This window comes from Channa argus, chromosome 8, assembly GCF_033026475.1.
Source record: "Channa argus isolate prfri chromosome 8, Channa argus male v1.0, whole genome shotgun sequence".
Lineage (NCBI taxonomy): Eukaryota > Metazoa > Chordata > Actinopteri > Anabantiformes > Channidae > Channa > Channa argus.
In genome coordinates, this window is record NC_090204.1 from 6,107,873 (window position 1) to 6,130,000 (window position 22,128).

The 22,128-nt window shown below is 39.8% G+C and overlaps 4 protein-coding genes across 5 annotated transcripts in view; 1 reads left to right on the forward strand and 3 right to left on the reverse strand.

The window, feature by feature from the left end:
- Window positions 1-1,777: 1,777 nt before the first annotated feature.
- Window positions 1,778-7,089, reverse strand: LOC137132142 (flavin-containing monooxygenase 5-like). 2 transcript variants are annotated; one of them, XM_067514289.1, is made up of 13 exons: window positions 7,038-7,089; window positions 6,863-6,919; window positions 6,529-6,561; window positions 5,489-5,627; window positions 5,212-5,400; window positions 4,952-5,117; window positions 4,668-4,810; window positions 3,842-4,038; window positions 3,515-3,650; window positions 3,192-3,411; window positions 2,994-3,066; window positions 2,547-2,799; window positions 1,778-2,392 (listed from the first exon to the last, which is right to left on the reverse strand). In XM_067514289.1, exons 4-13 carry the CDS (start codon window positions 5,618-5,620, stop codon window positions 2,243-2,245), a joined length of 1,659 nt encoding a protein of 552 aa, XP_067370390.1. In that variant the 5' UTR covers window positions 5,621-5,627; window positions 6,529-6,561; window positions 6,863-6,919; window positions 7,038-7,089; the 3' UTR covers window positions 1,778-2,242. The 2 variants fall into 2 exon arrangements, with proteins under 2 accessions (XP_067370390.1, XP_067370391.1); XM_067514290.1 differs by lacking the exon at window positions 6,863-6,919 and having other exon boundaries at window positions 7,038-7,056.
- Window positions 7,090-8,809: 1,720 nt separating this feature from the next.
- Window positions 8,810-13,943, reverse strand: LOC137131512 (flavin-containing monooxygenase 5-like). The gene is made up of 11 exons (XM_067512886.1): window positions 13,793-13,943; window positions 12,957-13,095; window positions 12,638-12,826; window positions 12,368-12,533; window positions 11,771-11,913; window positions 11,477-11,676; window positions 11,232-11,367; window positions 10,915-11,134; window positions 10,758-10,830; window positions 9,807-10,059; window positions 8,810-9,709 (listed from the first exon to the last, which is right to left on the reverse strand). The coding sequence occupies exons 2-11, from the start codon at window positions 13,086-13,088 to the stop codon at window positions 9,560-9,562; spliced, it is 1,662 nt and encodes a 553-aa protein (XP_067368987.1). The 5' UTR covers window positions 13,089-13,095; window positions 13,793-13,943; the 3' UTR covers window positions 8,810-9,559.
- A 1,460-nt stretch (window positions 13,944-15,403) lies between these two features.
- plpp6 (phospholipid phosphatase 6) lies at window positions 15,404-20,959 on the reverse strand. The gene is made up of 2 exons (XM_067512887.1): window positions 19,920-20,959; window positions 15,404-17,969 (listed from the first exon to the last, which is right to left on the reverse strand). Exons 1-2 carry the CDS (start codon window positions 20,401-20,403, stop codon window positions 17,602-17,604), a joined length of 852 nt encoding a protein of 283 aa, XP_067368988.1. The 5' UTR covers window positions 20,404-20,959; the 3' UTR covers window positions 15,404-17,601.
- Window positions 20,960-21,113: 154 nt separating this feature from the next.
- prdx6 (peroxiredoxin 6) overlaps window positions 21,114-22,128 on the forward strand; it is a 6,842-nt gene continuing 5,827 nt past the window's right edge. Inside the window, exon 1 of the mRNA XM_067512888.1 lies at window positions 21,114-21,318. Coding sequence (XP_067368989.1) covers window positions 21,227-21,318 — 92 coding nt within the window. The 5' untranslated portion in view covers window positions 21,114-21,226. The remainder of the gene's footprint in view (window positions 21,319-22,128) is intronic.

The window sequence follows — 22,128 nt, forward strand, 5'->3', positions numbered from 1 at the left end:
TACACAGCAAAAGTGCAGTAAAGTCCAGATGTGTACACTTCATACTGTCTGTCAGAGAAATAGATGGTGATTAAAAGCTGGAGGACTCAAATGTTGTTTAAGACAGCTGTGCTTCAGTGGGTAAGCCAAGGGTTGGTTGCTCAATCTCCAATTATTTGGGGCCACATGTCAAAGTGTCCTTAGAAAAGACACTGAAACCCCTGTAATAGTACCATTACCCACTTGCAGCTGTCCAACACCAGTTTCCCTATGGCAATCAATGTGAGGCTGAACTTGAAAGGAAGTAATGTTAACCTAAAATTGGAAAAGATGATTTATTTATTTATTCATTTACTTTCCGGGGAAACTGAAAACAAACATATGTGCAGCATAGGTGATTTGGCTGCTGCAGAGTGCAGGTGCAGACTGCAAGATAAGAGTTGTAGGTTGAATTGAATCTTCATCAGTGTGGTTAACCACGGGGATGTCACTGGTATGTTAGCAACCTGTTTCGTTTCTGTTTGATCTGTTTCGATCCTGTTTCTATCGTGCTTGATCCTGTTCCGAGTCTGTTTTGAGCCCGTTTTGTTACTGAAGAAAGCTTCAGTAAACAGGGCAAAAGCAGAAGATCCTGATTCATTCCGTCATCTCCTGTGGTTGGCTTATGCTTTTTTCAAGTTTGGGCAGTCGTTGAAGAAGAGACCCCAGAAAAATTGACAATAAATAAAGTATCAATTATAATTATTAAAGTTCCAGGTGGGTCAGGTGAGCACCTTACATGGCAGTGTACGTTCTTGGTGGGGGGCTGTGTGTGTCAATGGGTGAATGGGAAGCAACGTTGTGCAGCGCTTTGGATAAAAGTGCTACATTTAGATTTATATTTAGTCATTTAGCAGACGCTTTTATCAAAGGCGATGAGGTACAAGCAAAAATCTAAGTCAAGGAGAAAACAAAACAAAAGTCCTGTGAGAATTGATGCATGATGCATCATGAGATGCAAGTGCAAGAAAGAGCAGAAAGAAAGTATTTTTTATTTTTAAATTAGATTTAAGTGCATAGGAAGGTGTGGAAGAGTTCTGTTTTCAGCAGTTTTTGCAGTGTTTTTACTGAGCGTGCAGAGTCTGGTAGCTCGTTCCACCATCTCAGGATCATTGTGCTGAAGAATTTTGCTCGGTGCTATATAAACAGACCATTTATCATTTACTTCAGGAGACCGTATCCTGCACAACAGCATTACAGCAAACACTTATGTCATGTGGACACTGATTACTGTCTGTATGTGGCTGCTTTTCACTAAATGGACCTGGGAATGATAACTACTGCATGTTACAGCTTTGGCAAAGCAATCTAACGTACTTCAATTGCACTCGTTTACACCGACCTGCAGTATGTACACATATATTGCATTAAAATTCTTCATCTATTTCACTGGGTTTCATTACATAATATTTGAATTTAAAAATGCCTGTAAGTGTGAATGTGAAAGGTTGTCTGTCTCTATATGTCAGCTGTTGGATAGACAGGCTGCTGGTGTATGTCACAGATAAGAATCAAAGTGTGGTGGATGAACTTTGCTTTCTTCTTGAATTGAAAAGCAGGAATTTAGCACAAAGGCTGTACTGGGAAATACTCTCTTGATTTCACTATGTCAGTCTTTTAAAGCTCCACATTATCTCCAGCTGAACTTCGGGCCCCACAAATAACGGTCTGTGTATTTTCTGCTCCATTTCTCCCATTAGGAAAGGATCCCATGACAGCCCGTATGGATATGGCAACTCTGTCAATATTGTCTGAGAATGAACAAATACCATTTTATTGCAGCGTTTTAAAAATGTGAACATATCATTTAATGAGATGATCTGTATCACACTATAGTGACTGTTAACAGAAAATATAATAAACTTCTGTAATTTGATAAACAGTATACAACATCAAAATATATTAAAAAAGTGCACGGAAAAGGTCAACACAATAGCTTATTGAAAACAGTGTTACCAGCATATAACTGTAAAACTAATTACAGAGCTCTGTAACTGTGACACAAGTCACAGTGACAGTTTTCCATGCAGCATGTTACTGTAAAGCAAATTACCCTGTGTGATCACACGTAGGATAACCCCATCTAACATTTGTAAATGTGAAGGATTCTTCTCTGTCCAAAGCTTTCATTTCAGTGGCATTTCTCAAGTGATCTAGAAACAGATAGTATGGACAGAGGTAGAAGATGAAACATTGGACTTGTGCTTCAGCATGTGCAGCAGGTTCAGATTGTTTGTATATGAAGCTTGGACAGGAGGGTGGGGATGGTGGTTGGGTTGCGAACATGGATGTAATAAACTGCAGCTCCTCCAGCTGTGATGGTCAGGCTCAGCTTGATCAGGCGACGAATGGTTGAGGACTGTTGTGCATCAAGCTAGAGAAAACAAAAAAACATCACGCTCTGCATGTTCTTGCTCAAAATTCATTCCTACTTGAGATAATTTGTGCTTCTGACAGTGGTATTGTACATTTACCATAACTTATTGCCAGAATAACATAATGTAGAAGAAAAATCGGTTATTTCAGACCTGTCTGGTTTTTAGGGGCTGGAACATGCGATCAAACTGGGTGAAGATTGCTCTGCGGGCTCCGTTCCATTTCCCCGGTCCCATTAAACGGTACTGGTAGGCTGTGACAGGTCCCCAGAAAACTCTCCAAAACAATGGGAAGTCAGTGAGGAAGAGCCACAGGAGACTTGGTTGCACTCCAATGTCCTTAGCCAAGCTGTCCATGTATTCAACAAAGTCCACCTGAATTGGTGTCAACTTTGACACAACGTAGCTGTGGCAAAAAATAAAATACTTAATCTCATATGGATAAAGTTAATATAGTCATCACTTCCAAAAACAATCAATCAAACAATCAATCAAAAAACAAACACAAATCTGTTCATTTACTCCAAATGACATAACAAAAAATAAAAAGTGATCTCAACCCACAATAATATTGAGGTAAATGAATACTGAGAGATTTACTTTTTCTCAATGGCCTTGGTGTCCTTCTCCACAGCCTTAATCATAGCCTGGTTTGAGGGAAGCTTCTTATGTCCTAAAAAACAAAGAGCACATTTGAGACAAATAGATACTTTTAGTTATGAAGCAGGAACATTTTGCAGTCCTCAAGTGAAAAGGCCTCCATTTGTTGCAAGTGCTTAACAATGATTGTTGTTGCACCTTTGAAGACACGTGCGACCCAGCGGGCCTGCATTTCAGCCTGGGGCATGATAGCTCCATCAGAATGGATAAAACCCACAATAGCCAGAGTTGGATGCTCCAGGTTAGGGGGCAAAACAAGCTTGTACAGTCCCACACGGTGCCCAGACTTGTATATTGCATTGTTTGTCAAGTAAGGGAAATCATAGTTATATCCTGTGGCAAAAACAATCATGTCCACCTGTAACAAAAAAAAGATGATTAAATTGCATTTAGGCCAATAAGGCGTTAAGTGTGCAATGCATGTAAGTTGATTTAAATAAGTGCAGGCCGGGTTTTTATACGTTTTCCACAGTGCTGCCATCATCAAACACCACAGTGGAGCCTCGGATCTCCCTAAGATTCGGTTTGACGATGACCGCACCAGACAGAATCTTGAAAGGCAGGTCGTCGTTGATGACTGGAATCTGACTGAAGAACCTGATGAAGTGAAGGGCAGCAGAGGACAAAGGGAGAGACACACATGTGGCTTTATTGACCCTTTTAACTTCTACTACAAATTGTTGAACAAATGAAAGGTAATATCTTACTGGAAGAAAATCAAATGCTACGTGAGAAACTACATTCAACAAACCACACTATTGGTATTAGGACAAACAGAAATCTCTTACCTGTGTTTGGGTTTGAGGCCATACATGGCATGATCATACATGGAGTTCAGTTTTTTCTCACCAAGCCAGTTGAGAAAACTCATTGGCAGCAGTTTCAACATGATGTGGAAAAAGCGCGTGTTGAACCTGTCCACTGGCAGCCCATTGTCAGACACCTGGCGGATGACCCAAGCACCGCTACGTGTGCTGAGGTAGACCTGCAGAAGAAGAGAGAACAACGCATTTGAATAATTGTCATTGTCAGAATTTCAGTTCTCGTTGTTTCTTTATTTATGGGAGACACAACGCTTAAACCTGTAAATATTAAGAATCATTTCTCATTTTGATCCTCCTGACTCACACATTGTGCCTTTTGTTTTAGTTCAAGATATTAGGACATGACAAAAGGTGCAAGTGAGGAAAATTAGGAGACTTTTATCACAGGATATGTTTGTATAATACAAGGTACAGTTATCCCCAATGACTTGATTTCTCAGAGAGAGAAACCTGTCACACAATTTACTTTTCTCTTTTCCAATGGCTTTTGCTCCGAACCTTTGCGACAATCCTCCTGAGAATATGGCAGCAGCTGAAAGACTTAATGCTTTTAAAACTTAAAACCTGGCTCTTTGTATTTTATGATCTTTCTGGTGATGATTCTCATCGTCTTTTATATGTTTTTTGTCATTTTCTTTATTAATTAATTTGTACTTTTTTTACTTAGTCTTAGTGCAAAGCAGCACTGTCTTGTCATCAGATGGTTTTAAATTTATTGACAGCTTGGGAGTGTTTTGTAATGCATGGATAGCATGAACTGTTAAAAAAGATTGACAGATTGACTCCTAACCTGCTCTGCCACTCTGCTTCCTTCCACTGCGATGTCACCTCCTGAGTTACCGATGCCAATGACCACCACTCTCTTCCCGTACATGTCCTCAGGGCCCTTGTAGTCCCAGCTGTGGAAGTATTTGCCCTCAAATGTCTCAATTCCTGCAACACAGAGTGACGGTTATATTGTACGTGTTCTAGGTCTGCCATGTTTTTGTGTGTTAAAACAGATTAGACTCATGCACCAGGTGCCATTTTTATAACAATAGAAAATACCACATGTGTACTATAACATATCTTTACCCGGGAAGTCTTTGAGCGGCAGGTTTGGGTAGTTGAAGTGACCTGAGCAGCAGATAACTGCATCAAAGACATGCCTCTCCTCCTGTCCATCTTTATTCTCAGTCACAACTTCCCACTGACCAGTGCGGGAGAAGTCTGGTCTCTGTCTCACACGTTTCACTGACGTCTGAATTGATAAATGAAAAGTTTTGAATGTACATACAATGTAAATATAAAAACAACAAATTAATCATTCTCCTTGTTCATGTGAAGCATGTTACCTGGAAGCGAATGTGTTGCAGCAGTTTGAAGTGTTCTGCGTACATCCTGAAGTATTTCAGGATTTTAGAGTGGTGCATGTAGTTGGGATAATCAGCGGGAATGGGGAAGTCACTGTAGCACATCATTTCCTTCCAGATGTTGATGGTGAGGGAACGATAGATACTAGCCCGGTTCGGCTCTGATACCTCCTGCAGAAGAGCAAGATTCAAAGAATTTTTGCTTAGAAATAGGACGGAAAGCGCTTTTGTCAGCTATTTATCCAGAGAAGGTTCTTACCTTGAACTTCCACAGTCCACCCATGTCATCGCTGCTTTCGAAGCAGGTTGGCACCATGCCCTCATCTAAACAAGCTTTGATGCTGGTCAGACCAGAGGGACCAGCCCCAATCACCGCTACTGTGTGCACCATGATGGAGCTGCAGCAGGAAATGAGTAAGTTAATAGTATGTAGTGGTTAACAAAGAAATATTGCACTGATTATTTGAGTTTTTATATCAGTTAATATCCGTCATATCATACATCAGAACGTTTTGGGTTTAAGAGGACATCCTGATCTGACAGCACATTGGTCCCTCATAGTTACATCAATCTAAGCTACAAATGACAGGAGTCTAATCAGATAAAGAGTATTATATTCTCATTTATATGTGTTAAATATTGGCAAATATTAAGAATCGTGCTGGAGAGTAAAGACAATGATAATACTGAGGGAGAGTTTCAGAAGTGCTTAATATTTTGGCATTTCACTGGTGCTTTACAAAGCATCTGCTGAACACTGCACCTATATAAATGAACTCTAATGTGTCCTCCCTTAATCCATGCTCCTGTCATAAACCTTGAACCAGATTAAAGACCAAAGGTGTTTTTGCTGTAGGAACATTGAAACTTTGACATAACCTTCGAGGTGACATTTGCTCAGCCAAATGTGCACAGCCATTAAAACTAAATCATTACTTTTAGAGTTTTGCATCTCTCCATTGCACTTCTTATCAGTTTAAATATTTTAAATTTTTGGGTTATATACATTTTCTTGCTGCTCTTCTTAATGGATCTGTACTTTTCTTTTTAACTGTTACTAATAAGTCGTAATTATTTGTGCATATGTGGAAATCAGTCTTATTGTTTATCTTCCGAACAATCTGCTGGCAGCCTGAATCACACAATTAACCACTCACTCATTTCAAAATAAACAAATAAATGTTACATTTAATTAAATATATAGTGGGGTAGTTTAAAACCCACCATAACACATTTTATATATGAGGTTAAATAATGAATTAATGCAGAAAAAGAAAGATACTGAGGTTTCTTTCTCACCTTGATCCTTGTGTGTGGGTTGGCTCTATGTGTCTGGAGAGAGGGACGGGAATTACAAGACTGCTGACTTTTATACTGAGACAATGACCGATGGCACGCTTTCAGTTTTTTCATCACAGGGATAAGAAGATCAAATGTTTTCTCCATGGCAATACAAAAACAATCTGTTGCGTCTCTATACTACTGACTTTAGTGGTTAGAACTTGGTGTAACATTAAATATTGAATATATAGACTGAATTACAGACAGAATACAGTCTACTACTAATGCTTCACGTATTACTGTTTGTGGGGTCAGTGTTTGTTCTGATGATGTAACAAAGTGCAGTTATCACCTGCTGTGTGCACTCAGTAGCCTGTGACCTCTTCAACCCCGCTGTCATCAGTCACAGCTTGAAATGTAAGTAAAGATATCTTGACAATTGTTTCACTTCAAATCCTATCTTTTGACATACTGTTCAAAATGCAGTTATTATTGCAACTAGATGTAGGAAGTAGCATTTATCTTACCAAGCAGAAGAAAATGTCTTTGTTCAGAGTTTGAGTCTCCATGTACACCGCTATCAGTAAGTGAAACTGTTTGTTTAGATAAATGATTGACAGTGCATTGCCTCCCTGACTGTGCCTATTTAAACATACAGTATAGATGTGTAAAGGTGTATGACTGCGGCAATATTACATGATATGAACATGCTATGCAGAGACATAATACAGTAAATGTTTTCAGCCTTAACTTCAGGTTTTCTGTGGTTAGATTTAGTCCCCTTAGCTATTTGGGAGACACACCCTCCAAAACCATGTCCACAGTGCTATGCAATGTGTATGAACCTTTCTAGCCAACGTCAGTTATCGCATTAGCTGTGTTTACCCAATCCCAAAGAGCTAAACTTTGATGTTAGTTCAGTTAGTGGCCCCTGGGTCAGATGAGTCAATGAAGATGAATGCTTGTATGCATGATTGTGTGTGTGTAATAACAATGAATTAACAATTATTTAAAGAGCCCTGGTAGAAGGCGGTTTCCAATACATCATACATGCCATTTCCTGTCCATCATGTTCACTGATGCACCTGCACAACTTAGTATCAGCCTGACAGCTAGATCAACCGCTTACAGCTTCTCCGCCACAGTGGAATGTTTTCCTCTCGTGAATTTGGCATGAGTTCATTTGGTTTGGTTGAGTTTTTTTTTTATGCCGGATGCCCTTTTTGGCAGAACCCACCCATTTTTATCCAGGCTCGAAACCCATGGCCTTCTGCATCCCCAATGTCCCCAATGTCCCCAATGTCCTACCATTGAGCCACCAGGTCCCCAGTATCAGCATGACAGTGTTAACACTAAACATGCCCTAGAAAGTGTGCAGGATGTCAGAGATGCTGTTTATATAAGTGCCAAGGAGCATCCCTGATCCTAGATCAGATTTTGTGCTGTCTCTTCTTAATGAGTTCACACAGTGAACACTGCATAGGTTGATTGTTGCTTTTTTCATCAGAATGGTCAATGCAGTAGAACAAAAAATACATTAGAGGATTTAGGGAGAATGTGGAAGGGCGTAATGAAAAGAAAAAAACATGCACTGTGTGCTGCAGACTTTGCCCATCCTGATGGAAATGTCCACTACTGTCTCTGTCAGTAAAATCAAATGTGAAGTTTAATACATACTTTTGTTAGATTGTTAGCTTTTACTGTAGATTTATAATATTTTACCTTAGATAAATAAATGCAGAAAAAACATTTATATTGTTTTACATTTGGTTCAAAAACCCCCTGTCCTCAGTTAACACGTGTTAGAAGTTAATGTGTTTTGGGAATGATAACAATGTCTTAATCTAGAGGATGAGGAAATGCATGAGACTCGAACAACCCATTCTGCCACACTAGTCATTCCTGTGACTGTGTTGTCCTCTGCTCCACAACAGTCTGCCAGCTGTATAATATAAGCTGACAGAATGAAGGTGTGTTCTCAGGCTAACATCTTCTGGTGACACATCTTCTAACACAGCATTTACTGGTGCCAATTTTATCCTACTCATTCACAATTCCTAGTAAGAATAAACACAATATAAAACACAATCCTGTGAAACGGGTGACGTGTCCAGGATTGAATAAATGTCTGTGCCAGATTTCTAGCTGTACCAATTACCTGTTGATCTCTTTCCTTACAGAAGATCTTATACTGAGAACCAAAATAGCTAATGTTTGTATGTCACCAATATAAGAAAAGACTTGCAATTTGTCTAATCTACAAAGTATATATGAATGATGCCACTTGTACATAGCTGGATTTATGGTTATTCTTCAAATTAACTTTTATTTTGGGCATGGTCAGTTACATACATATTTATTCAAATATGATGGTCTCAGCCATTAGAGTTTTCATTTGTTTCTGTTGAAGGCTCAACACAGCCGAACACAGGAAGACGCTCAGATCAGATTTCTAAAATGCTGGTTTATTCACACAACTAACATTTCACATGGTTAAATATGTCTGATGGATATAAGTCTGGTTCTGCTTGATCTGTAACAACCCAGTAAGTCAGACAAACAAAAGAAATTGGAGACCAATAAAAAGACAGGTTCACTCACTTCTTATTCTATACTTATGCAACCATTCTGCAACAGCTAACCAAATCCACTTTTATGAAGTGCAGGTAGAAACATGGAGCTTGGGAACCTTTATCTTTAGCATAGTGCAGTTATGACTGGAACAGACCATTGCTGATCTGAAAAGAAAATTTTAAACATTACATCACAATTGCAGCAACCTGAACAGGTTATTTGACATCATAGGTAAAACCAGGATTTCCCCTAAAAACATTTTAGTTGAATTTCTAATGTTTAAACGTTCAGATAAACTAAATACAAAGATACATTGGCATTAACATGGCATTAATCAGAAATTCAGGGACCCCAGTAATGATTCATGGCCCAAACAAGAGTGTACTGAATAAAATTTCTTAGTGGGTCTAGAAACAGTAGCTATGGTGTTTGGTTGGTGTGCTTCAGAGTTCTCTTGTTATCATCTGATTACAGTTCACACTGTTTGTGGACAAACTTTGGACATGAGGATGGAGATGGCATTCGGGTTGCGCACATGGATGTAGTACATGGCAGCTCCTCCAGCCATTATGGTCAAGCTCAGCTTGATCAAGGGGCTGGCAGCAGAGCTTTCTTGGTCCACCATCTGGAACAGAATAATTAGTTTACATTTGTACAGAGAACTTCATGTTATGTTAGCGATTTACTGTTTAGTATAACATGCATGACTTTAAAATTCAGACCTCTCTGGTTTTTAGGGGCCGGTGCATGCGATCAAACTGGGTGAAGATTGCTTTGCGGGCTCCCTCCCATTTCCCCGGTCCCAGTAAACGGTACTGGTAGGCTGTGACAGGTCCCCAGAAAACCCTTTTAAAGAGTGGGTAGTCTGTGAAGAACAGCCATAGAAGACTTGGTCGCACACCAACCTCCCCAGCAATGTCATCCATGTAGGAAACAAAGTCCACGTGCAGAGGTGTCAACTTAGACACAACGTAGCTACGAAGAGGAATAATCAGAAGTTAAAGGCATTGTGTAAAATATTGTAATTTGAGTTTTTAATTATTGCTAGAAATGTTAACTGAAGGGTTTTGGTGATGAGGATTCTATACAGAAACTTTAAAACTGCAATAATTATAGTGGTATATGACAAATTTTATAAAAATATGTACTGCACTGTGGAAGTTGCTTGTACTGACTGACTGACTGAGTAACAGAGATTTATTACCCAATTTTGCAGTTCCCCTCAGCTCCAAGAAAGCTTTTAGTGTTTTTATGCTCATTGTTTCGTTTTTCCTTTGCAAAACATATACAGTTAGCAGCTAGATGATGAGCATACTTGTGCATTTGGTAATTAAAGAGTTACATATTTCCCTTGGGAGTTGAGATCAAACCAATAAACCAGTACAAAGAATTGTGGATAAATCACATTTGGTAGTATAATTTACATTCTCCATGTGGCTCTAAACAATAGACTGTTTTTGCTGACTTAGTAATTGCTTGGTAACATCATTATATGGTGACATAATGTCAGCTTATTCTGCTCCACCAGATCAGGCAAAAAAAACAAGCTAAAAACTAAACAAACCCATAAATCTACTAATGTATGACAACTGATTTACTTTGCCATTATAGGAAAAAAACAAACACCAATGGTTTTAAATTAATTAGAGGCAAAAGATTATTGAAAAACTTACTTTTTCTCAATGGCCTTGGTGTCATTCTCAACAGCCTTAATCATGATCTGGTTTGAAGGCAACTTTTTATGTCCTAAAGCAAAAAAGACAAAGATAAATAAACTGTCACATGCTTGGTAAGTATCTAGCATCATGGCCATTTGTCCTGCAGCCTCACCTTTAAAGACACGTGATACCCAGCGGGCCTGCATTTCAGCCTGAGGCATGATGGCTCCAAGGGCATGAATAAAACCCACGACAGCCAGGGTGGGATGCTCAAGGTGGGGAGAAAAAACGTGCTTGTACAGACCCACACGGTGACCAGATTTGTACACAGCATTGTTTGCCAAGTAAGGAAAATCATAGTTGTATCCTGTGGCGAAAACAATCAGGTCCACCTGTAACAAAATAAAAAGTAAATTAGGGAAAAGCCTAAGTTATGTTCTAAAAACAAAGATAAACTCTCAAGGGTATACTTGGAAACATAGCTCTGACTTTTTCCACAATGCTGTCATCATCAAACACCACAGTGGAGCCTTGGATTTCCTTCACATTTGGTTTGACGATAACCGCACCAGACAGAATCTTGAAAGGCAGGTCATCGTTGATGACTGGGATCTGACTGAATAACCTACGATGCGAGTGACAGATGGAGAACATTTACGCACAAATAAATGCTTCTCTTAACTATGCCACAGTCTAAGAAAGGAAGACGTGATATGTGGTTCCGACAAACCTACCTGTGTTTAGGTTTGAGAGCATACATGGTGTGGTCATACATGGCGTTGAGTTTTTTCTCACCAAGCGAGTTAAGAAAGCGCAACGGCAGCAACTGGAACAAGATATGGACAAAACGAGTGTTGTATTTCATGTCCACTGGCAGGCCATTGACAGAAACCTGACGGATGACCCAGGCACCACGTCGAGTGCTCATATACACCTGCAATGAGAAGAAAAGACACCGCACGACCTGCATGAAACAATCTGCAGCTGTACAGAAAACAAAGACAAATGCAATCAATTGTCTTGCTGACCTGCTCTGCCACTCTGCTGCCCTCCACAGCGATGTCACCTCCTGAGTTACCGATGCCAATGACCACCACTCTCTTCCCGTACATGTCCTCAGGGCCCTTGTAGTCCCAGCTGTGGAAGTATTTTCCCTGAAATGTCTCAATTCCTGCAACACAGAGTGACTGTTATATTGCACGTGTTCTAGCTCTGCCATGTTTTTGCATGTGACAACAGATATTGGAGTCATGCACCAGGTGCCATTTTTATAACATTTGAAAATAGCACAAGTATTTTATTCCTGCAACACAGTAGTAGCCTGTTTACATGTAGACCATGCAACTACAACATTAACACAACCAACACTAAAGTTTGATGCTCTCTGTGATCGACAGGTGTCAGAACACACAGGGCTGCATAGGCACAGACCAGTAAAAGCACCCATGTTGACTACTGTCCACCATAACATTAAAACCACCAGATGCTATTAATCTTGTTGCTCTTCTGCAATTATATTATTTTGTCTATTGTGTTGTGAAAAACATGATTGCACAATGCTGTAATTGTTTCAGCGTAGCTTGTTGATATCATTTATCACTAGCTGGGGCTAAACATATGTTTACCTGGGAAGTCTTTGAGAGGCAGGTTTGGGTAGTTGTAGTGACCTGAGCAGCAGATAACTGCATCGAAGACATGCCTCTCCTCCTGTCCGTCTTTATTCTCAGTCACCACCTGCCACTGACCAGTGTGGGAAAAGTCTTTTCTCTGTCGGACACTTTTCACTGAAGTCTGAAATATATTACATGATGAAGAGAAAGTGGAATTACTTTCAGGTGTTGTATCTTCTAAACATCATTCCTAATATGTCTCTCTGCTGATGTGAATTGCTTTACCTGGAAGCGAATGTGTTGCAGCAGTTTGAAGTGTTCTGCGTACATCCTGAAGTATTTCAGGATTTTAGAGTGGTGCATGTAGTTGGGATAATCAGCGGGAATGGGGAAGTCACTGTAGCACATCATCTCTTTAGAAATGTTGATGGTGAGGGAACGGTAGATACTGGCCCTGTTTGGCTCTGACACCTCCTGCAGAGAAAGGGTTTCAAATGACAGAAAACACCTTTAAACTATTTTTTGATCCCGTCTAGATCTTATCGTTCACCAAAAGGCTTGTAGCATGAACACAAAATGTAATTTTTCTAAAATGGTGTCCTACTTTGAACTTCCACAGTCCGCCCATGTCATCGCTGCTTTCGAAGCAGGTTGGCACTAAACCCTCTTCCAGACAAGCTTTGATGCTGGTCAGCCCAGCAGGACCGGCCCCAATCACTGCTACTGTGTGCACCATGATACAGCTGCAATCAAATTAGTTTGTGTAATCAGTTACCAGTGGGTGATAAGCAACTTTCAGAGTCACGCATGACACAGTTTAGTTACAGGATAGTGTGCATTCTACTGTTAATAATAAATTTAGTGCCTGTCCTGTCGTGCTGTACTCAAAGGTGTCTCAATGTGTGCTAGACCTGCACTATTATCAGACTAAGTGTAATAAATAACCCAATCATGATTAACTCTGTCTGTTTTTCAGCTCATATTGTTCAAAATCCTCCATTTAGAATTTCTACAAGGAGGGTAGATCAAAAATGACAACACCTCTGCAGTGGCTTATATAATTGCTTTGCAGACATTTCTGATTGCATGCAGCATAAAGCTGTTAATGGATTAATCTTTCCAAGTGTTATTGACCTCTTATCTCTACTTCTGTCATAAAAGACTCTTAGTATTTAGAAGGTAAAATAAGAACAAAGGTGATCTTCTGGATCTTGCATTGAAACTTTACTATGGCCTACTGGCTGAAAAGAACTTTTAAATTGAGCTTTCTGTGCAAAGTAACCATTCAAAAACTATTTTGCACAAACCTTAAAATCCAAACTTTTTCAGGTTACAATTGCTATGCTGCGTTTAATAATACGCACCCAGAAAGGCAATGTCTCACTAAGATTATTAACATGAAGAATTTACAAGAACTAAAAATGTATGTACTCTTCTTACCTTGGTACTTGCGAGCTGGTTTTGCCTTCTAACTGAAGGCATTTCAACAAATCACAGACTTTTATACTGACAGAAGAAACGTATTCTTTTCTATTTTTTTTTTTTTTTTTTAAATGCTGCCCAAAAAAGGTGACAACCAAGCTGAGTGGTATTTACCTAAATCCACTGAGCATGACTTTGACTAAAGTTCAGTTTGAGTCCTAAAGTTAAATTAGGTGGCCGGAGGGTAGAAAAATGTTGATGAGTAACTACGTCCATCTCTGATAAAACACATAAGACAAGAGGTTCAGATTTCTTACCCGTTTATTTAAAAATCTAAATTACAATCAAATCATTCAAGAATAACCTGTCAGAATGGTGAAGAGCACAATCAAATCCATTAAACATAACACAGTGTAATAACAGGAAGTCACAGGCATTGATTGGTCTATACAGGAAACACACAGAACATTTATAGAATATATCGGGCCGAACTCTGAACAGTGAAACATATTGAAGCTAGCTTCACGTTTGACAATGTGGAAGAAAAAATGTAGCATATGCTGTTAAATCTTTCATTGCTGAATAAAATGAACAAAATGACTCTTTCTTCATCACGGTGCTGTTCCTCAACCTGGGAGTAAACAGGTGACGCAGAATATGCAAAATAATTTCTTTGGGCACTACAATTTCAGGCCCGTATATATAATAAACATTTTGTCTTAGGTCTAGAACTCCTCTCAGTATTGATATATAAAACATAAAACTTAATCATAAAAATTATTTGGTCACAAAGTTACGATCCAGCATATTTAGGTTTGCTACAGTAAGGAATAAGTGAAATAAAAAAGTCTAGAAGCTGCAAAATCACACGCTGGTCATTTTATCACTCGCACTGGAAAGATCCTTAGTCAGTTACCATAGAAACAGGGTACAACATGTGAGAGGGCAATGAAAAAGTCTACAAGTGTTCCCCAAAACATCCCAATTAATTGTGATTCTCACCAGATACTGTATCTGAATCTGTATTGTCCCAACTGGCAAAACCACATGTGGCTCACAGTCACAAACGTCTGAGAAAGTGAAGAATATGTATAAAAACTAAGCAAGTTAAACATTCTTTCTGTCAAAAAGTCATGAGAAATACACATCAAACCCTCACTATAGGCAAATCAAAATAGATCATGGAAGTTGCCACAAGACGTAAATTCTGGCAGTGTGTGTAAAGTGAGTGAGATAAAGCCAGCTGTCGTACAACCTTTAAAATAATCTGCTCCCTCCAAACACAGAAACAGCAAATGTCACCCATTAAAGACAAAGAATGGTGTGTGGGTGAATAGATCAGGTAACATCTTCCCACCAACCCCCAGCAGAACAGCCTTCTGGTGTACAACTGGAGACAAGCAAAAAATCATTTCTTAAAGGACACATCATCTGTCAAAAAAGTGTGGCAGCCAACAACTAAAATGACACAAAGGTCAACAGCCTCTGTGACAGTGCTAATGTCAAACACACATTTAAGTTACAACACTGTAAACACTAACATCATTTAAAGTCTTAATATTAATGTTGGACCTCATCCTTCCATCTAACCTTGTTAGTGGGTCAATGCATGGACATGGATTAATCATCAAACAGACTGCTTCTGGCAAACACTCTGTGGCCCTGAACACACTTTGAGTACCAGACAGAATCAGTAGGTTACCGTGGGTCAAGGATTAACCCCTACGTGTACACACACCCAAACATAGAAAGTGCTGTATATGCTGACCCACATTTCTAACTACACATTCAAGACCAGTTAAGTAGGTCAAGTATTAACTGTGGTAAGATTTACCACAGTTGAACAATTGGCTCTTTATCTCCTTTACAGATTATTGCCTTTGTGATTCTTCAGCTGGCAATTAAAAAGAGAAATGTTACAAAAAATTTGTGACTAGAAACTTAAACCTTATCTAACATACAGCAACATGTGATATAGTCAGTAAACAACAAACTATCCTCAAATACTGTATGTGACACAACTCAGACTGGAAACACAGGATACATATACTGTGATCTACCATGGCTGTGATAGGAACGGACATGCTTAGATCATCCACCTCCATTTTTTACACCTCAAATCAAAATCTAATAGCAAGTGAAAGTGACTTGAAACACCTGTGTATTGTAAAGTTACAATTTTTTAATAAGACAGCAAATCTATGTCTCCTTTAGCTTTACATCAACTGAACTTATTATTTTTTGGCTTATACAGTCATGATTAGCAAATGGGTGGCTCATTAATTTACAAAGAACAGGTAAACTTACTACCTAAGCCCTTCCGATATAGCCTATTTTCCTCAAACAGACAATTGTCCGAGCTTTAATAAGACATCAGCATCATTTCACTCTGGTGCCTAGGGAAAAGGACTCCACACACACTTTCTTCTTCTGACTCGGAATAAAATGAAAATTATGACATGTCTGTCCTTACACCACCATTCATACAAACTCCTTGATGAAAACTACAATTCAATTAAAGATCTAAAGGGGGCCTACATATCTGAATATATAGTCCATGATACAGTTTTCTGCAAGTGAAGAGCTGATAACGCCAAGTTTATGAGTATATAATCTGTCTGAATTACGCAATAAGGTTTGGCTGATATTATTGAAGAATGTAAAATATCAAGGGAAAGAACTGGGAAGGGGGAAGTTGAATGTGTGCCTTAGAAGGTCAAAAGGTAATGGAGCTGAGCTGAGGAGCTTTGAACACCAGAGCAGCAGTATCTACAAATCATTACGAATAAAAGAACAGGAGAAAACACATGGACCAGGTGCTCATATGGTCCCTGTTCCAATGGCCTCAAGTTAAAGGATAATTTCAGTCATTTTCTAAATCAATCACATTGTCCACAATCACCATACAGATCCTAAAGCCAACACTGAAGCTTCTCTACTCACGTTTGGTTAGTTGTCAGCTTGCAGAGTGTAACATGAAATAACACTTCACCCAGTGGAGTGGTGTGTCTGGCTGTTGTGTTTTTAATAGTTTATGGACAATAACAGAGATCTATGGCATCAACAAACGAGTGACCCCAGGCTGCAGGCTGACAACTAACAAAACGTGAGTAGAGAAGATTCAATGTTGGGTTAAGCATTTGTATGATGATGGTGGACAATACGATTACTTTAGAAAATACCTAAAATATCCTTAAACAACAGGAGGGGCTAATTTTTATTATCCAAACTGTGTCAAATACCACTCGATCGACAAGGTCTATAAAATGCAGTTGCTATTAGATCACTCATTCAGCAGCAAAATATATACTATATTTAAATATACTTTAAAGTACAACTCCAATTCCAAAAAAGTTGGGAGGAAGTGTGTTGCTGCCATAAAATTCAAAATGCGCTATTTTCCATGAAATGATGAAATGTCTCAGTTTCAACATCTGATATCTTGTTTATGTTCTGTTGTGTATAAAATATGGGTTAATGAGATTTGCAAATCATTGCATTCCGTTTTTATTTAGTTTTACACATTTTCCCAACTTTTTGGGAATTGGGTTTGTAATTTCCAGTGTCCAAAACAACGTCACACTTTGGAAGACTTAATAATATCAATATGAATCAAGTGAGTTGTGGTGTAAATGAGGTGATTCAGGAAATGAGCTGATAAATCCTCTCTGACTGTTCTGATAAAATTCCTGTACTACAGACAAGGTAGTCATGAAGAAGACAGCGTGTTTTTTAGAGTTCTCTCACTCAAAAGACTAAAGGTTTGCCGGGGCTCTTATAATTACAATTGCAACCGCCAGCGCCCTCTCCTCTTTCAGTACTTAACGTTAAGCTAATTGTCCAAGCAGGGTCTGCAGGGTTTGAGGTGAGAGCCACAGCATCTCCACCAGGTTGTACTGACAGTAGCCCATCCAGAACCCGAACATCACATCAGTCACATTGTGCCTGCCCAGCAGCACTCGGCTCAGCCCCACAAGGCAGCTCCAAAGCAAGACAAGGACCCTCAGTGGGGCAGCCAGCACGAGGTGAGTCAGCAGGAACCGGCCACACATGGCAGCACGAGTGGCATGGCCAGACGGGAAGGAGTAGCAGTCAACAGAAAACGTGGCAAACATGTCCATGCGGTTGTGTGCCGGCCGACGCCGACGCACTACTGCCTTAACAATGGCAACTAGGACCAGGTCCAACACCAGGCCTGCAAAAAATGGTGGAGCAGAAGGAGAGAGATTTGATCACATTAACACAACAAACTCATATGAGGGAATTTAATGACAGAGGACATATTAGGACAGCGATATCAGTTTACTTCTGTTCCTGGTATAGATTTTTTTCAATTCAAATCTAAGAACATAAGAGGACTTTGGGATTATTTAAATCCATTCTGAGCAGATGTTTTTGTAAAGGAAGATGCCCACCTACGAAAAGTGAATGTGGCAGTTTATCCTTTTACTGTCGGTACTGCCTGACGTTTTCAGCTGTATTTTCATGCACTATAACCTGAACAATCAGGAGAAGAACAGGATGCGTTTGCTGTGGCGCCATCTGCTGGTTATTTTTCCAAAACCGTATTTCTTTCCTTTACAACACACACGAAGTTTTACACAATATTATATAAATGAAAGAAATTATGTAGCAGCAACAACTTTGCTAAATAAGGGACTAAAAATATCATGAATAATTGTCACTGTCTCACAAAGAGCAAGATATTACAACTGATAAACATAAATGATACAGAAAACCCTAACAGTACGTGTAGGATAATACTGTCCCTCACTGAGGACACAGTGCGCCTTTTTATGTTTTGTCACTGCAATAAACCCTTTTGTACTAACAGTTGCTTGATGTTCTCCAAAGCTGCAGTGCTGAAAAATTAATGGCTGGTGGCACTGAGCCAACTGCTGCTGGGAGTTCAATGGATTTGGTGGTTTTCAGCAAAAGGATGCAACAGTGCAATTTAATCTTCGTTGATAACCACTCTATGGTCAAAAACGTTTTGTTAATAAAAGCCATAATTTGAAACCACAGAGGGTAAATGGGCCATAATGACACAGACATGTAATATATCACTGAGATGAATCATGATCAAACTGCATTAGTTTGTGTTCCTGCAGTAACAGTGACTTTTTTTTCCAGGACACCAAGGTGGGACATGCTCAATACTTCCCTACTTTGCAGAATTTAACACCTCAACCTTCTAAAGATTAAGCCACATCTATTAAAATGCAGATAAATGCTGTTAATGCAGAGGATAAGTTCTGTATTAAATGACCTGTAACCTATGCTGCACCCCACTCCCTACAACAGCAGAGTACTTCCAGAAAACAGTAAGGCCTCTATTCTACATGAGCAATGACAATTTAAGACCTTTGAGAAGCTGTCGTGGTTTTTAAGACTAATCATTAAAGAAAATCACAATATTTCCGTTTCTGTCCTCAGCTTTCTAACAATTTGTAAACCTACACCCACTACACCCTGCAAAATAGAAAAAATCAAACAATACCTAAACACCTATTTCTCAGAGTCTTCTTGGGCCCAATTTGATATAAATTTATTTTAAATATCTTCAAGAATAATGATGACATTAAACAAAAGGGAGGGATTTCACAGATGGCTCATACCACTGGGCAAAGAACAGACCTTGAAAACGTATCTGACAGAAGCCTGTTTGCAAGCACTATTAGTTTTAACTCTTTATACAGTAGGTTTACAGCTGCAATGTCGCTCATAAATCAGACCACAGACCTGCCTTTGCTTTGAACCTGATTAGAAAAAGTGCAGACCACTGTGAGCTTCCATCCAAGTGCACCCAAGTTACCACCTGTAACACGAGTCTGCATGGTGTAAAGCTAAAGAGCGTGCAATCTTTACTACATAGTGAACAACACACTGTGTAAGTTTCGACACACTGAATCTGAAGCATTTGTGTTTTTGATAAAACTAATGTAGATGTGAGACAACGTATCAGAGCAAGACCAAACAGATGACAGCCTAGTCGTGAGACACTGCAAAAAGCTGTCCAGGGGGGTAGAGCGGGGGCTGTGACACAGATAGAGCTGCTCAGTAGAAACCTGTCTGTGTGAAAGCCATTAGAGGAAAACGCAAAGTGACAACACAAGAAAGACAAACAGCAGATGTGTGGTTTTACCCATGAGAAGGTTGAGCATGACTTCTTGTCCGGCAGCACTGTCACTCTTGTACAGACAATATGCGGTACCAGCCAGCCACGGGATGCCATGTCCTGATATCTCTACCAGCTTCATCAAGGGGCGCATGCTGCCCCAGGACGAGTCCTCGCAGGCGCACACCCCCAGCCGCTTGGACGTCCACAGGTCGATGGCGAGCAAGGAGCTGAGCGCGACGCGGATGAAGGAGGGGTTGAGCCGTAAAGTGTCCTCTTCTGGCGGGCCGCTCGCCGAACCAGTGGAAGAGCTGGAGCCCCGGCGTCGAGTGGGGCTCTCCGAGACTCGGAGCCGAGCGGTGGTCGGATCAGAGCCCTGGCGCTGGAGGTGTGGTGATGAGGACCGGTTCAGCGGCTTCGTTAGAGACAGGAACTCGTAGCGGCCATTGGAGCTGCCAAGCACCGGGCTTCCTCCGCTTCGACCGGGGTTTTTCACTTTAGGAGAAGGCATTGTGTCTGAAATGTACCGTCGTAGACAATTCACCGTGATGTTGATGCAGCGCAAAGGTGGATTTTCTGCAGTGCTGTGCGGCTCATCGGATGTACGTTTGACAATTCGTATCACGTCCAACTACACTGAGCTGAGGCGCCATCTTTGTTGTTCTTATCGCAAAGCCGCTTGGGAAATTGAGTTTTATGAAACAGATGGCGACCCTGACAACAACTCGAAACCACTCGACGTGTTGCGGATCGCATGTATTCAAAAATAAAACAAAATCCAATAAAAATGAATCGACTTTTTTCATAAACTCTTACTTTTTATAATTTGTGTAATTTGGGGAACTTTAAATGAGCTTTTTATTGGGCCTCTGGATTTATGTCACAATTCATACACCTTTAGTCCAAACATTTCTCCTTTCTCGTTTCTTTTATTTTTGTCGTCATTATTTTTGTCACATTTCCAATTTCCATTAAACATTTCCTGTTGAACTTCCGACTTTCGAGAGGTTTCAGTTTGAAATGAGTAAAAAAGGACAATTTGAAGACATTTTAGATACTAGTGTGAAAGAGATTATAACAGGACCTGATTTTTAAATCCTATATAATGTATTTTACGTTTTCATTTTCTTAATGTATTTTGCTAACTAAAGCTGGAAAATAAAAAAACAATCTTCACTGTTCGTCACTGATCTGCTCCATGGTTGGTTGGATCTTGACTTAAGCCCGCCCACATGAGAGTCCATGTGGAGCTAATCCACGGATAGATCACAACTGGTCTCTGACAGCCTGATCCTCATTTTCTCCAGTGTCTGAGTTCCAGAGAAGAACTGACGATGCCTGGACTTTTACTGGGAGACGAGTTTCCTAATTTCGAGGCCGACACCACCATCGGCAGGATCAAATTCCACGATTTCCTGGGCAGCTCGTAAGTGCGCATGCTTCCCGTTCAAGACACCACGTTTGTGTTACCCCCACTCTTTCATATGTCCCTTTGATCACAGTGATTGCTTCATCTGAGCTCCGTGCTTACACGCCTGACGACTGTCTGAAGAGCTGACACATTGTTTAGCACATTAGCTCAGAGAGGAGAGGAGAGTTAACGTCCGTACCGTAGGACCGCTACGACGCACAGGGACCGGTCACGTGACCAGAGCCCTGCCAGCTATGACTGAGCTTTTACATCGGTGAAAACTTAAATAAATCCCACATGATGGTTCATGTTTGTTTTATTGTTATTTGTTATCAGACCATACAAGATCAAGTTGTTTAAAATGAAACTACTAATTGCTCAAATAATAACTATCAGAGTTCTTTGCCAGCAGTAAATTCTCTCTTAGTTTGTCTCTTTTCATGGTTTCAGTTGCTATTTCTACAAGCAGGAGTAATAATTTAGAGCAACTATCAAACTAAACAGTTTAATATTTAAATACAGCATGACTGCCATTAAACACTGGCTGGCTGACACATACAGGGTTACACAAGAGATCAGGATAGCGTAGGATAAGAAATGTGATGAAACACACCCACCCTTCCACAGTTCCTCTTACCCAATTCGTGGAAACTTATTTTTGTGTTTTCAATAGCAATGGTTTAACATGAACCAGTTTTAGCTGCGGCTTTATAAACAGTCTGCATGTTTTTTATATTTATCCTTTTGTATAGATGTAGGTTAGTGTAAAAAAAGGTGCTGTAGTGTTTTTATTCTGTGGCAGGTTTTTATTATTATTATTATTAG

Coding starts and splice junctions, on each gene's coding strand:
- LOC137132142 (XM_067514289.1), bottom strand. CDS start 5,620: ATGGTGCACACAGTAGCGGTGATTGGGGCTGGTCCCTCTGGTCTGACC. Junction 3,651..3,841: donor GGCCTCAAACCCAAACACAG/GTAAGAGATTTC, acceptor TCACTTCATCAG/GTTCTTCAGTCAGATTCCAG. Junction 3,412..3,514: donor ATGGCAGCACTGTGGAAAAC/GTATAAAAACCC, acceptor TTTTTGTTACAG/GTGGACATGATTGTTTTTGC.
- LOC137131512 (XM_067512886.1), bottom strand. CDS start 13,088: ATGGTGCACACAGTAGCAGTGATTGGGGCCGGTCCTGCTGGGCTGACC. Junction 12,534..12,637: donor TGCAACACATTCGCTTCCAG/GTAAAGCAATTC, acceptor AATATATTTCAG/ACTTCAGTGAAAAGTGTCCG. Junction 11,135..11,231: donor ATGACAGCATTGTGGAAAAA/GTCAGAGCTATG, acceptor ATTTTGTTACAG/GTGGACCTGATTGTTTTCGC.
- plpp6 (XM_067512887.1), bottom strand. CDS start 20,403: ATGCCTTCTCCTAAAGTGAAAAACCCCGGTCGAAGCGGAGGAAGCCCG. Junction 17,970..19,919: donor CATGCTCAACCTTCTCATGG/GTAAAACCACAC, acceptor CATTTTTTGCAG/GCCTGGTGTTGGACCTGGTC.